This window comes from Musa acuminata, chromosome BXJ1-9 (genome assembly GCF_036884655.1).
Source record: "Musa acuminata AAA Group cultivar baxijiao chromosome BXJ1-9, Cavendish_Baxijiao_AAA, whole genome shotgun sequence".
In the NCBI taxonomy this organism is placed as follows: Eukaryota; Viridiplantae; Streptophyta; class Magnoliopsida; order Zingiberales; family Musaceae; genus Musa; species Musa acuminata.
This window is the reverse complement of record NC_088335.1, coordinates 19,773,839-19,789,850: the sequence shown is the minus strand read 5'-3', so window position 1 is coordinate 19,789,850 and position 16,012 is coordinate 19,773,839. Positions and strand designations below refer to the sequence as shown.

The 16,012-nt window shown below is 38.0% G+C and overlaps 1 protein-coding gene across 2 annotated transcripts; it reads right to left on the bottom strand.

The window, feature by feature from the left end:
* Positions 1-746: 746 nt before the first annotated feature.
* Positions 747-8,649, bottom strand: LOC103973782 (zinc finger CCCH domain-containing protein 17). Of its 2 annotated transcripts, XM_009388436.3 has the most exons (9): positions 7,898-8,647; positions 7,729-7,824; positions 7,556-7,645; positions 7,339-7,440; positions 7,069-7,215; positions 2,970-3,089; positions 2,780-2,839; positions 1,528-1,625; positions 747-1,443 (listed from the first exon to the last, which is right to left on the bottom strand). In XM_009388436.3, exons 1-9 carry the CDS (start codon positions 8,333-8,335, stop codon positions 1,302-1,304), a joined length of 1,293 nt encoding a protein of 430 aa, XP_009386711.2. In that variant the 5' UTR covers positions 8,336-8,647; the 3' UTR covers positions 747-1,301. The 2 variants fall into 2 exon arrangements, with proteins under 2 accessions (XP_009386711.2, XP_064939472.1); XM_065083400.1 differs by lacking the exon at positions 2,780-2,839 and having other exon boundaries at positions 7,898-8,649.
* Between the last annotated feature and the right edge of the window lie 7,363 nt (positions 8,650-16,012).

The window sequence follows — 16,012 nt, the reverse complement described above, 5'->3', positions numbered from 1 at the left end:
CTACTTCTCGGTGGGTATCGGGCGTGCTCATGCCTCGATTGGTTGTACTCTTTATCTACATGCATGTTGACCCCGGAGCTGCCTTCCTTCCCTGCTTCTTCCTTCTCTTCTCGCCCTGCACATGACTCCTCCTCTACTCCTGCTTAGGTTTGGAATGCTGTCGTCTACCTCAAGCAAGATTCCGGCCCGCAACAGCTGCAACATTTAACCCGGCTTGTTTTCTTGGCATGTGCCAATCGAACACTCGAAATAGCAAAGTAAACGCTGCTGTCAGTGGGTGCGTGTTTCTGCAAGTCAGAGTTTAGTCACCTCCATCGTGGCTGCCCCTCGAAGACGATTCGGTGGCCTCGAGATGGAAGAGGGGTTGCTTGTCCATTCTTATTAGACTCCCAAGTAATATATCGTGTTATAATAATAGCTTTTAACTGTGCTAATTGCGAGGTGTTAACAACACTGTTACTCAAATTGGTAGTCGTATGGTGGAGCAACAGCACAAGTCCATGGCACCATTTTATGCATTGAATTAACCCAGCTGGTTATTGTGATTCGAACCTCTGAAGTTGGCTACTCATTTCCATTGCAGTTTCTGGAATTTCGAAATGAAAAAAACAGAATACCAATATGTATACACAAGATTTGATGCCTACGAATACTCAAGAGGCGTATCTGTCTGTCTTTGCATATATAGAAGTGTTAGGCCTGTTTACCGGCACCGATCGATAGAAAATCCAAAACTCCTTGCAAGAGGCCCAAATTTCTGCACTAATAAATGCAGCAATCGGTTGTTTTAAATCCTTGCTCCAAATGTCCGAGGATTAGAGCGTGCACAAAACAGCATCTTACTCCGAAACTTACACACTACCACAAATCATGCATCAGACCTCAGATAACTGAATGACTACGATGCTGTCAAACTGCCAAAACCTACATACATTGATATGAAAATTTCTCACTGCACACCTTTTGTTTTAGTAATGACCCTCAGAGCTCTGTGAATCCCAGAAAGAATGCAGATTTGGATTCAGTTCTTCGCTGGCTTGACAGCTTATCCACATGGCATGAAATCACAAAAAACAATTTGTCTGCTAACTCCATTCCAAAGTGATGGCCAATTACGGCATCTGGGTAATATACCATAATCTGATTTCTACCGAGATGAAGTACTTGCACGGCACGTAACTACGATCCCAATAGCCGAGATGACAAAAATGGCAGCATTAAGTCTCACTTCTGGCCCTTCACCGAATCCCTTAAATTTACATGAGAGGATCCTATAAATAGGAAAGGCTGATCACTCCTTTTCATGAATTTGCCACCTCATTGGTCAACCACTTCCACACCTTAAGTTCACCTGTCGCATCTCCAGTAAAAAATAGACCACCAGGTCCAGTTTGTATTGCTCTAACTTCTTCTTTGGAGAAAATCTTACCCCTTTCGCTGAACCTACAAAACAAGAAAAAACAACATCTTCATAATGTAATGGGCTCAAGATATGCTTAAGGAGTGACTTAATCAAAATTAACATACGATGGCAGGTCATAGAAGCGGACACTGTTGTCATTGCAAGAACATAGTAAGATGGGTTTCGCTTGAGCATCATGCATGCCACATAAAGCAAGCACTCCCTGAAACATTTGACCACATCAATTAGCAAAATTTTATACAAACATGTTGAGTACAGTAAACCAGTAACCAGCAATGGTAACTTCACTAAAAAGTGCAAATGTAAGCTAAGAACAGAATAATCCGCCACCCGAAAGAATTGACTGAAGAAGCCCTTTCCAAGAATATAAAACAGATACATGGTCTTGTGAAAGTTGCAGTAGCAGCAGAATACTTCTATCTGAACTCACACTCAATAATTAGGAGTACAAATTAATGGTTCAACATTGGACACATCTGATACAAAGCAACCTCCATATTAAGCACGTATTTGGCTTCTATGACAAGATCTAACCAGATGCAGCCATGGTTGGTCATAATTCCGTTACATGCTAACATTGCTCCCAATTTTCTTTCAACTAAGGGAAAACGGTGAGGTATTTGTGCTTTTAGGCTGACTGGAAGCAGACGTAACATATATGGACATAATCTTCTTGGATCAAGATGATCCATTTGATAATATAATTTCTACACAAATGCGAGACTTGGTAGAAAATAATGAACTAAACAGCTGCAACAAAATAATTTCAGATTTCAGACATTCATGTTAAAAGTTAGCATCAGTATCAAATGAAACATGATGAGAACAGCGCTATCAAAATTCCTTGCATTCCAACTATATGATGACCCTAGATGGATTGCCTTATATGTGGTTATTTTGATATTCATATGTGCTATTCATAGAAGGCTTATAAGTGTTGATGATTCCCTGTAATAACAACCTAAGAACAGAATAATGAACCATGAAATTTGTTTGGTACAGCACTGCAGGTTGGTTTACAAGAATTATGTTCCACATAAAAACATCAAATCATTAACTGACTGATGTTTCTCAATCTTTCTCTAATATTTTGAATAATTTATGCTATTAAATAAATTAAAAAAATCCTATGATTCAATAACTTTCTCAAAAATATAAAAAAATACAACCACTACTCTACAAGAGCAGGAACTTAGCAATCATAATTAGTTAAAGATTCACATAATAAATATAAAATAATGGAGTTCATGAAAAATTGTTGTCCCTAATCACTTGGTTCTAATTGAGCCAACAATGCTGCAATTTGTTATCCAACAAGTTCATCCAAAGTTATTTTATAGCTAGTTAGGTGCTTACATGCTCTTCAGTGTGAGTATATGTTACTTCTAGGTTTCCACTTTCTGTTGTTACCCAAACCTGCACAGAAAAACATTATGGCATCGCTAAAACATCAATGTCCTCCTAAGTGAGCAATTAAAAAAAAGTGCAAAGCAAAATAAAGAGTTTTTAGCAAATAAATAGGAATTGCATATAAAGAAGAACTAACTTTTATTGTTTTGTCCAGTGAACATGATAGTAAAAATTGATCCCAGCAGAGCACTGACATGACAACTGATGTATGGTTAGTAAGCGTCTGGATACACTGAAAAGTTGCAAGGTCCCACACCTGAATCACCAGAAGATTGAGAAAACATGATTTACCATAATAAAGTATCAGATTAAACAGAAAGAATATTATGCTAATCTGATGTTGTCAAAATCAAGAAAAGAAGAGAGAAAAAATGTTCATTTTATGTGGCATAATAGCATATCTATACATTTGCCTATGGGTAATAAACAATCTTAAAAATGAATGCATTAGCAACCATCCAAGCTAAAGGTCCCCTCATATATAACTCATAAATCCACTATAGTTTTTTGCTTAATGGATACATCCGGAGGAACATATTCAATGGTGCTGCTGTAAAATAAACGAAATAAAATGACCTAAGCAGATTGGATGGCAAGTTGTATCGACAAAAGCAGAAACTGTTTGAGTTCATCATGATCAGGATGAATCCAAGTTGAAGTATCATGAAGCTCTCAAAAATAAAAAGAAACAGACACTAAATACAACATGAAGTTGTTCAATTCAAATACTCCAATGAACAAACAGAACAATATACTGTTAACTACTGAAAAATCCTTTTTGAGTACGTTGTAAAAAGTTTGGTGCTAAATAAAAGAATTCCGATGACTTAGATGTCAAAATATCATCTTAAATAGACATAATGTATAACCAACCATAAAAAAAGCTCAAAAGTTCACTAAATCATCTAACAAAACCTAATACAAGACTCAAAATTCACCCTTATTTAAAGACAAACAGACCCTCTTGAAGAATGGATATAACACAACAAGAACAACAAGCATAATGTCCCAACTATTTCACGACATTCTGTCACATGCAAGAATAGGGAATACAATCAATTTTTATACTTCATCCTCTCAAATCATCCTTATTCGATAGCCTTGGTACTTCATATTGATATGAGTGATTAGGCTGATCAAACTTCATTTATTTTCTGCAGGTATTATGTCAAAATTCATTAAGAACAAACAATACTAATAAGATATAGGTACCATCCTGAAGTATCCTTACATTTCCAGTCAGTACTCAAAAGTGGGACACATGAAGCATCCAGTATGTATGATCAAAACCATATACTACACCCACTGACATAAAATCACTAATTCTAAGGTCAGTCATTCATCATTTTGTCTTCAACACTTCAATGTTCATCAAGAAAGCTCTCTTGAAAACTACCCAGAAAGTATTGCATGACTATCTCAATGTTTCCAAGAAGTACATGATCTAGGAATATGCAATAGGTATCCGCATCTACATAGCTGGATACATGGAAGTACTTTTAGGTCTCAGTTGTCAGCATATGGAATCCAAGCAGAAGTTCAAGTTGAAGCAAGAAGAAAAGTTATATCGAGAAAGGCTGACCCATTGACAAAATTCTTGAAAACATAGAATTCTAAGAAAGAGTGACAGCCGTAGAAGAGAGCTATATGCAATCTAATTAACAAAATGTCAAATAGGTGACCTTATATTCTATTTTACATTGTGGCAAACCATGAAATAAGATGTCGTAACTGAGTGGTTTAGTGCAGTCGTAACTTGGCAAACAACCAGTAGAGCACAGCATGTCCCCTCTACATACAAAATACCACATAAATGTACATTTGGGACAAAACCTTTGTTTCTTTCATGGGATAACAAATAGAATTAGTATGTAAAAGGATCTACGGACACACTTGGGCAAAGACAATAATGCTGAGCATTGCTCCAATGCTAGCAAATATGATAATGACTGTTATGAGGCAATGCTGAAACCCACTGTCCGGCCATGGCTTCAATCCTCCTATAAAAATTCTCAATCAATGTTTTTTGAGACATGTCAGGAACCATATGAGATACTTGAATTCTTCATGATATTCTCTTCACCATTGCATCCCAATCAGTAATGCAGGAAGGACGAAGGCACGCCATAGTTACTAACATGAATCATCACTTGTAGGCTATCCAGTTTGAGTCAAGTAATACAGATATCATTGTCATATCCTCGAAGCACATAGCTGCAATAGCAACTTCTGGTTCTCGAGTGTTGCCATATAATCATAGGATTGCTCAAGAAGAAAATCCAGTTAGTTGAGCAGTCACCAGCAATTTTGGAAAATCTGTCTTGGCAGTCAGGTGCAGCTCTGCTGTTGACTTTGGGCCATCGAAGGATTGTAACATCATTAAATGGGAGGCAACTGATTGTTGTCAAGTGATGTTGTTGGCAAGTGTTTAAAGTTGTCAACTATTACCTGCTTTCATGATTTAGCAGACTCCAGGCTAAAGAGTGCACCGACAAGGATCCAGAGGCTTGATTGCCTCTGTATGGGCTTCTGCCAACCAATATGAACTATTGGAAGTCCTTTGGTACTATTGTGAACATCAATGGGACAACAATTTTGTCAAGCCTTGTGTCATCGCAAAAATGACAATACCAAGTTGAGAATGTTGTATCATTGTAGCAACATGTTGAGTATCTTTAGCTATGCCAGAGCCATCAATGCTATTGTGATGATTTCGGTTTCCATATATGTGATTCACCTCCCTGAAGGATGGCCTACTATGTTGTGGGAGTCAATGCCACATCATCCGAAATTTCCAATAGTCAGGGACATTCAAGCCTGACTTTCCCTTGTTACCTCCAACTTGGACTTTTTTGTTGCCTTAGAAAGGCAATGTTGAAGGTTACTTGATTGGCGTGAGGGAGGGAGTAGCACTCTCATCGATGAGATCGAACATTACCGATGGTGTGACAAGGTAAGTGCTTTGATCTTCTTCCATCTTTTCTAAACAAAATACTTCACAAATAACTCCCTTGTCCCATGATCAGGTCCATAATATCGGTTTGCATCCTCATATCATATTGATGACATCTGGTAACTGAGGTTTACAGCTCAAGATGTGAGCACCAATAAAGGAGCAATCCAAAATGGTTGTAGGTCGATGTATAATTGCCCTCAAACTCACTTTCATAGCAAATTGTTAAGGATTGCACTCCTTAACTAATGCTTCTAACTAATGAAGAGAAATAGCCTTACAAGATAATATTAAAGAAAAAAAATACTGGTGGAATAAGAAAGAAAAATGGTCCAAATAATGGACAAAGAAGCTTGCACAGTCTCATTTACATGCTCCCATATGCCTTCTCCTTGTTATATAGGCTGAGTATTTCCAATGATAAACAGCCTAAAATCATAAGCTGCCCTTCCTTTATTATGCTGGCTAACTGCTATTTATTGTTTTCTTAAGCTGCAAGTACTGCTAACACTTAAAGAGATGATTTGTGCCCCTTTTAAGAGTCCAAATTGGACTTGTGATCTGCTATCTGGTCCAAACAAAGAAAAAAAAAAACCTGCCCATCTGCCATTAGGAGTCGTGGACTCCTCGTGGGGGCCAGGGGAGCCTCCTTTCTCCTGGGCACACAAGACCCCTAATAAAGTACACTACGTCATAGTCTAATGGAACAAGTCTTGGATTTTCTTTGGAATGGAATTATGGAGTTGAATGCAGGATCTGGTTGCATCAAATGGAACATGTCTTGGATTTTCTTTGGAATGGAAATTTTAAGATTCTAATTGGACCATTATATCTTTTATCCTTATTTCAAACATTTATATTTGCTACAACTCTTATGACAGTCTGTGCTTTGCCACTGATGACAACATAAGGTTTCACATGAAAGGAAATTCTTTAGTGCACCAGATCAAGATGTGTCAGTTAGAAAGTTAAAGACTTCAAACTAAATTTAATGACAAAAAACTTTAGATTTTGTTTTCAATCAACAAATGTTTTCTTTTAGTACAACAGAAGAAGGATATCAAATAGGCTCACTTTCTCTAGAAGCTAAAAAACCATTAAAATATGTTAAAATTATTAGTATTTGATTCTCAAAAGCTACTGCTTGCAATAGTGAGATCTCGCATATAACCTTATACATAGAGAGTGAATAGGCAGAATATATAAAGGTCAATAACCAATAATGAGCAGTTAGAATCATACATAACAAAGGATTAATCGATTTAGATGACATGACACTTACTCTTATCGTATTATCCATAGAACTGGAGTAAAGCCTCAAAGCTCCCACCACTAATGAAACCACTGAAAGTTGATGGCCATCAAAGAATGCTGCCGGTTCAAAGCAGTTTCCAACAGCACTAAATTTCCATGCCAATATACGTCCATTCTGCAGCAGAAGACATGCCCATAAGGTTTCCCAGATTACGAAGATAAATTCACAAGGCCAGAGTAGCACATTGTTTAATATTGAGCATCACAATTGCAAAACAAAAAACGACAAAGAAAGTACCTGAGTTCCGGCAAAAAGCAACTCATTGCCAACAACCAGAGAATAAACTTGTCCACTAGGGCCATCAAGACTCAGCTCTGTTGCCGTTTGTGTGTTCCATGCCTGTTCCACCGCCGAAAAACAAATCCGAAATGAAGTTCTCTTCATTCATATATGAGAACTTAACCTCAACATCCAGAATCATATTAGAAGAAGAAGATTATAGATGATAACTAACCTTGACAGCATTTCGAACTCCGATAAATAACCAGGGCCCTTCACTGATCATACATCCGACTTCACCTCCCATATTGATGACTCCAACGCACTACCAGAGGCACGTGTAAAAAGAGGTCAAAAGATTGATGATAGCGGGTGTCAAAGAAAAGAAAATGCCGTGAGAATCTGGACCTGCCCAGTCTGGCAATCCCAAGCCCGAACAGATTCATCCATGCTTCCAGAATATAACTTGTCCGAGCCAGAAGGAAGTGCAATACCTGATACGGCCTGCAAACACCCCTTACCTAATCAAAGTTGTAGAACCAAACAACAAATTACCTATAGGAAGCAAAAGAATCACCTTTTGATGCCCCTGGAGCGGGGTCAGAAGGGAGAAACTGTCGCTGATGAACCACGAGTGCAAGAAGCGGCAATTCTCGCCGTACGTACAGTTCCCTGCTAAGAAGTAATGGCAGATCCTGTCGGAGGCCCTGCCGGAGGCCCTGCCGGGAGGTCGCCCGACGGCGCCTCCACCGCGCCCCTTCCCCCACTTGGAGGGAGGGCCCGAGGCGGCGCCAGGGTTCCTCCAGACGTTGTTCCGCTTCGCGATGGCGCCGCCGTCGGGAGCGACGGACTGCTGCTGCTGCTGATGCGGTGGCAGCTCGCTGTGGAGGAAGGGGCAGGGGTGGCGATTGCACCGCCCCGCCCGCCAGTGGTAGCAGACGTTGTTGTTGGCGCGGTCTAGCGGCGCCAATCTCTGGTGGAATCTCTTGTTGCCGTTTCGGCCGTCGGCGTCCATGGCCGTGAATCAAAGATGAGGGATAAAAGAAGATTCTAGAATCGAAGAAGGATGAGATCAAACCGATAATGGAAAGGGTTCGAGACTCGGAATCGGACAGGAGGGCAGAGATCTTGAGCTGAAAAGACACAGAGAGGGAAGGAATCGGAGGAGCGCTTGATATTTGTGTTTCACCGCGTCGCTTTTGGATTTAGAGGGGGTTTTCTATGTGTTCTTCTTGCGTTCCTCGTTTCCTTTTTGGCTATCGGCCGCCGCAACCCATCGTCGGTCTCGGTTTATTTTTGTCGTGGAGAGGACACGAGCTGCAACACATTGCTTGGGCTCGAGCACGGGCGTGTGTATTTTGATCTAAAACGATCGAAGACGGAAGCGGGCTCGGCCCAGCATTCTCCCCATCTCTCGAATTTATTACGTTGTGAACACAGCCTCCCTATTTTTATATACCCACCCATTCACCAAACGACAGTAACGAATGATGAATCTACCAACCATGCGTACACCCATGACGATGTCATGGGTGGAAAGTGTAAGACCACCCCATATCGGAAAGTGAAAAAAATTAAAATTAATTTATAAAAATTGATATTATTATTAATTTTTATATTTTTGATTAATAATTTAGATCAAACAAAATTAATAGACTAATAAGCCCAATAAAATTTTATTAAATTATTAAATATATGATTAACATATTATAAAATATTATGCAGTTTAATGAAAGATATTCCTTTTAGATAACATATAATCTTTGGAAGCAAGCTGATATGGCATACTCAATCAATGCTTTGTTATATCCAAGTACGCGTGGAGTATCAATTGGCCAAAAATACTGATTATATCATTTATTTCTCATATTGTACTTTGAGATAAAGGTTATATCATTTGAATAGCGATATTCTTTTCTGAACTTCCATCATTGTCTGGTTCATAAAATATAATTAAGCGGCGACTTGAATGTTTTTTGTTATCCTAGTAAACATATCATGTATAAAGGATACATCATGCAAGATGGGGGTACTGTGCCTAGTTAAAACACATCACATTGTTTGCAAAGGACACTCTTTCTTTTATGTTTTTTTTCTTTTTCAGTAGACATATTTTTATCAATTACTCTATATATATATATATATATATATATATATATATATATATATATATATATATATATATATATATATATATATATATATAATCCTGAGTGGATGCATCAAGATGCTTAGAATGCAGTGACTGTTTTCATGTAAAACAAATATTTTAGCTAATTTGTATGCATTAAACACATGATGATTTTTATCTTGGGCAGGCAAGGGGAGGCTTCAATCTCATCCATGTATTGGATGTTTTTGAATGTCTTTTTGTCCTTAATACCACATCTACCATAAATGAAAGAATTTATCACATCAAATACTTTTGATAGTTTTTCTCTTGATTGAACACACGTTACTCAAAAAGGATGTTTTACTATGTCGAATGCTTTGGCTGCTTTTTGTTATCCTAATGACCACATTGCAAGTAAGATATGAGCACATGTCATTCATACATTTAATGACAACTCATGTTTTGTAATTAATTTTTTTTTAGTGATGATCTTGTCAATAAAAAAAGAATTATTGTCAAATATAAATATTTGTAACATAAAATATTTGGCTAACGAGGAATTTTTCTTGTAGTAATTATCCTATTTATAAGAATGAGGATCTCTCCTTACGAGAGACAAGTTCAACTGATAAAAAAGGATAAAATATTTCACTTTAAAAAGAAAAAAAAAGAGTTAGAACATAATAATTCCTAAATCAGATTTTGGCTCGAGTTAGGTTATTATGATTGGTTAAGACGTTAGGATTTTATCGATCCTAGATTTACTCGACTAGGATAGGTAGGACAAAAGCTGGTTAGACTTGAATCATGCTTTAGGTTGTTGGCCTAATAAATGTAGGTCGATCGAGCCCAATCAAGACAATTGAAAGAGATTAAGCTCAGGTTGATCCTACGGTAGAGGTTGGGCTCAAGTTGAGCCTATTCAAACCTAACCAATGTATGTCAAGCAAAGGTTGAACTCAAGGTCAAGTTTGGGTTAGCCTAACAATGGTAGTCAGTTGATGACAATCATGTTCTAACACTAGCTTATTATAGTTTAGTTATTAATACAAAAATTTCTTCTTTTTTTTTTTTGAAAAAAAGCAGAGGGCATAATCATTCCTACATAGGCCTGGGTTAAATCCAGGTTGGATTAGGCTTGAGTTAGGTTCATTCAAGGTCAACTAAGATAGTCTAAGTAAAATTTGGGCTTGGGTCGAGTGTGGTTTGACCCAATCAAGATAAGTGGGGCTTAGGTTGCGTGACCATGATAGGTCAGGCTCGGGTTAGGTCGACCCAATCAATATAGATGATAAGTCTGGCAAAGGTGGGACTGAGGTTAGATCCATGCCAATTCAAGCAACCATGTTGGATGAGAGCTTATTGTGGTATAGTGATTAATATAAATATCTAAGTCATGAGCCACTTGGTGGTAGTGAGTTGTAATTTTGAATTAAAATTAATAATAATAAAAAAAACCAAGTCTATTTTCTTTGGCTGGTTCACAGGATCGGCTCTATCTCTATTTGCTACCACAGTTTGCTTTGTCTACCAAATTTTGTTGTGTGTGGATGGGTAATTGGCATCTCACAATTATAATATTTTATGCTCCCTATATAGGAGCATGGTTATAGTTGTCATCACATTTTGTTTTTGGAAAACAAATTTCTTCTCCATTTTTAATATTTAAAATAAATAAAAACTAATTAAAAGAGACATAAACAACTTTTCTCCAATATGACAGAGCAGCCATTAGGACCTTTATAGGGAGAGCTGAGCATAGCTTTCTCTGTAAAACTTCAAATCAAATAATCTAAAATGCTTTGATTTCCTAACTCAACGAGCTTTCCTATTATGTGCAACTCATATCATAAATATCTTAGAATTATTCATCTCTGGATTAATGTGAATTGAGTATTAAAATTTTAATTTATTGAAAAACTAAGAAATCAGTGTGATTATCTTCACTTCTCTTGCTTTAAAAGTTTGGAGACACTCTAGTTGTTGAATCTCGGATTTTGATGATAAAATCAATTGATGGGTTATTTGATTTAATCCATATTATTGAGTTAAGTATGCAGGGTTAACTACGATAAACCAGAAAACACAAAGCAAGTATACCGGAGTCAAGTTCGATGGACGTTTAAGAGTTCGAAGAATCGTCGGATATGCTGCCGGAACCAACCGAGAAGAAATCGGGAACCTGTCGGAATTTTCGGAAGTTCGCCGAAGAGATCGTCGGAGGTTCACGAAGATCAACGAGAAGGCTCGGCTACTCATTAAAGTCATCACAAGTTTGGGAGCGTGCTTGGAGCCCATCGGAAGAAGTTCGTCGGAAAGCTCGTCGGAACAAGACTCGACGTTCGCGGTTGAAAAACTTGTTTAGGAGGTGTTTTTTTTAGTTAACTTGTAATTAGGATTAGGATTAAGAGATAATCCTATATCCTGGTTAGGGGCCAACTGGGCCCAAAATTAGACTTGGTTTGGGCTAAGTTTGAAGCCCAACCAGTCAACCAAAGAGTCTGGCGGTGGCGCTGCCAGACTGGGCGGTTGCACCGCCCAGCACCCGAGAGCTGGGCGGTGGCACCGCCCAGTGCCCGAGAGCCAGGCGGTGCCACCGCCCAGCTCAGCGCCTGACACTGACAGGCGGTGGAACCGCCACTGACAGGCGGTAGCACCGCCAGCATCGGGAACTCCACGAGAATTCAAATTTGGAGCCCAAATTTGAATCCTCTTGAGGCCTATAAATACCCCTCAAATCTCAACTGAGATTACAACTTTTGAGAAGCAATTTGATTGAGAAAAAAGTCTTAGAAAGTCTTAGCAAGTCTTCTTTTCATTTTGTTAGAGAGTTCTCCTCATTCTTTCTTGCTGAAATTTTGTAAGAGGTTTAATTGCTTGTAAAAGGTTGTAAGAGGGGTATTTACCCTTCCATTTCAAGAGATTTGCTAGTGGAAGGTGGGAGCCTCATCGAAGAGGGGCCTCGCAAGTGGAGTAGGTCATTTGACCGAACCACTCTAAAATCGGTGTCATCCTTGGTTTGCATTTCATTATTGCCATTTACATTATTGCAAACCTTCTTACATGCTTTAGTTCCTTATTACTTTTGCTGCACAACTTTAAGAATATGCCTTCAAGTTAAGCTTTTCAAGTTTCATACTTTTCGTACGAAAGTTTTGTCGAAATCAACGTTTTAATCCGCTGTACTAATTCACCCCCCCCTCTTAGTGCCGCTCCGATCCTAACAATTGGTATCAGAGCTAGGCTCACTCTCATATTTGGTTTAATACCCAAGAGAGATGGCTTACTCAAGCATGCATGAGGGACACTCTATCACACGTCCACCTATGTTTAATGGGTCGGATTACACGTATTGGAAGACTCGGATGAGGATCTTCCTCATTTCTATGGATTTCGAGCTTTGGACTATTGTTGAAAACGGATTTCAAAAATCTTCTCTTCCGATGAGCGAATGGAATGAATCGGAGAAGAAGGTTTTTGCTTTAAATGCAAAGGCTATGAATGCCTTGTTTTGTGCACTAGACAAAAATGAATTTAATCGTGTTTCAATTTGTGATTCGGCTTTTGATATTTAGAGAACTCTTGAGGTCACTCATGAAGGCACTAGCCGAGTGAAAGAGTCCAAAATCAACATTCTTGTGCACTCTTACGAACTTTTTCGAATGAAACCAAGTGAGTCCATCGGAGACATGTACACCCGGTTTACGGATGTCATCAATGGACTCAAAGCTCTTGGTAAAGATTTTACTAATTTTGAACTAGTAACTAAAATCTTAAGATCCCTCCCTAAAAGTTGGGATCCAAAAGTTACGGCAATTCAAGAGGCCAAAGACCTTAAAACATTCCCTCTTGAAGAACTCATTGGGTCTCTAATGACCTACGAAATGACATGTCAAGCTCATGACGAGCTTGAGAACCCCCTTCCAAAGAACAAGAAGGATATGACACTCACATCACAAGAAGACCACTTGAAAGGAACATCAAGTGATGAGGACAGTGACAATGACATTGCACTTTTGACTCAAAAATTTAAAAAATATTTAAGAAAGAACAAATTTAAAAATAATATAAAAAATAAATTCGAACACAAGAAGGACCAAGTAATTTGCTATGAGTGCAAGAAACCGGGACACTACAAGAACGATTGTCCACAAGCCAAAAAGAAAGCATCAAAGAAGAAGGCGCTCAAGGCAACATGGGATGATTCAAGCACGTCCGAAGAAGAGGAGTCCAACACCGAGCAAGTTGCTCACTACGCCCTAATGGCCTTCGAAGAAGAGGTAACGGATTTAATTAATGCAGATTTACCTTATCATGAATTATTAAATGCCTTCCATGAGTTATTTGATGAATGTGAGACAATTAGTAGAAAGTACAAAATGCTAAAAAAGGAGCATGATAGCCTTACTTGTGATCTTGATAAATTAAAAACTGAATATCATGATAGTATAGCTCAATGTGCTAAATGCCATGATCTAGAAACTCTCCAAATTGAGAACTTGGTACTTAAAGATACCTTGAAGAAATTCGAGGTCGGTAGCAAGTCCTTAAACATGATCCTTACAAATAAGGGTCACGTTCCCAAAAGGAGTGGAATCGGATTTGTGAGAAGTACTCACCAAAATCCAACCACCTTTATTAAAGGTCCTATCTTACATGTTCAACACCAAAGCAATTGTAACTTTTGTTGTAAATATGGACATATAACTTACCAATGTCCATTCAAGAAAATTAGTCCGAACAAATTGATTTGAGTTCCTAAAGGAACCATGATCAAGTCTATGCAACATGATAAACAAGTTAGATTAGTTTTTGAGGCACCCAAAAGTAAATGGGTACCTAAAAATAATTCCTTCTTGTAGAAACATACACCATCACATGTTAGGAGCAAGAGATGGTATCTTGATAGTGGATGCTCAAGGCATATGACCGGAGATCCATCCCAATTCTCCAAACTCACTAGCATGGACGAAGGCTATGTCACCTTCGGAGACAACAACAAAGGCAAAATCATTGGCAAGGGAACCATAGGTAACAAATCAAGTTTTTCCATTGATGATGCGTTACTAGTTGATGGATTGAAACATAATCTATTGAGCATTAGTCAATTATGCGATAAAGGCTATATCGTTAGATTTGAATCAAATATGTGCATTATTGAAAAACCAAATCTTAACATGACTATGATTGCTTTAAAACAAAATAATGTCTATACCATCAATCTTGATGAACTAAGAAATGAAATGTGTTTCTCCGCCGTAAATGATGATGCTTGGCTTTGGCATAGGAGATTAGGCCATGCAAGCATGAAAACAATATCTAAAATCTCATCTCAAGAATTAGTCCGAGGGATTCCGAATATGAAGTTTATTAAGGATAAGGTATGCGATGCATGTCAACTAGGGAAACAAATAAAAACAAGCTTCAAACCAAAAAATCAAATTAGCACCACTAGACCATTACAATTGATCCATTTGGACTTATTTGGACCAATTGATACGACAAGTCTAGGTGGAAGCAAATATGCTTTTGTGATTGTGGATGACTACTCTAGATACACTTGGATCTATTTCTTAACTCACAAAAGTGATTGTTTCAAGTGCTTCTCTAAATTTTGTAAACTCACTCAAAACGCAAAAGGTTTCATGATTTCATCAATCCGGAGTGATCATGGTGGCGAATTTCAAAACCATGACTTTCAAAATTTTTGTGAAGTTAATGGATACAATCACAACTTCTCCACTCCAAGAAATCCCTAACAAAATGGAGTAGTTGAAAGAAAAAATAGAAACCTACAAGAAATGGCAAGAACTATGTTGAATGAACATAGTTTACCTAAGTACTTTTGGGCCGAAGCCGTAAATACGGCTTGCTACATCATGAATAGAGTCCTAATAAGACAATCCTTATCAAAAACTCCCTATGAATTATGGAATAACAAAAAACCAAACATCTCCTATTTTAAAGTTTTCGGTTGTAAATGCTTTATTTTAAATGAAAGGGATGCCTTAGGAAAATTTGATGCTAAATCCGATGAAGGCATCTTTCTTGGTTACTCTTCCGTTTCTAAAGCTTTTCGGGTTTTTAATAAAAGAACTTTAGTAATTGAAGAGTCTATTCATGTAGTTTTTAATGAAGTTTCAAATTTAAAGAAAAATGATTTTGATGATGATCTTGGTTTTGATAATTTGAATTTGAATGAACCCCCTCCTCAAAATAGCAACTTGGATGCACCTTCTTCCGAAATTTCCTTACCTAAGGAATGGAAGTATATAGATGCTCATCCAAAGGAGCTAATTATATGGGATACATCTAAAGGGGTTCAAACTCGTTCCTCTTTCAAGAATTTTTGTGCTAATGCCGCCTTCCTTTCTCAAATCGAACCTAAATGCATTGATGAGGCCATAAAAGATGATCTTTGGGTTATTGCAATGCAAGAGGAATTGAATCAATTTGAGAGGAATAAGGTATGGGAGCTTGTTCCTAGACCTAGTGACCATTTAGTCATTGGTACTAAATGGGTCTTTAGAAACAAGCAAGACAAAAATGGTATCGTGGTTAGAAACAAGGCTAGATTAG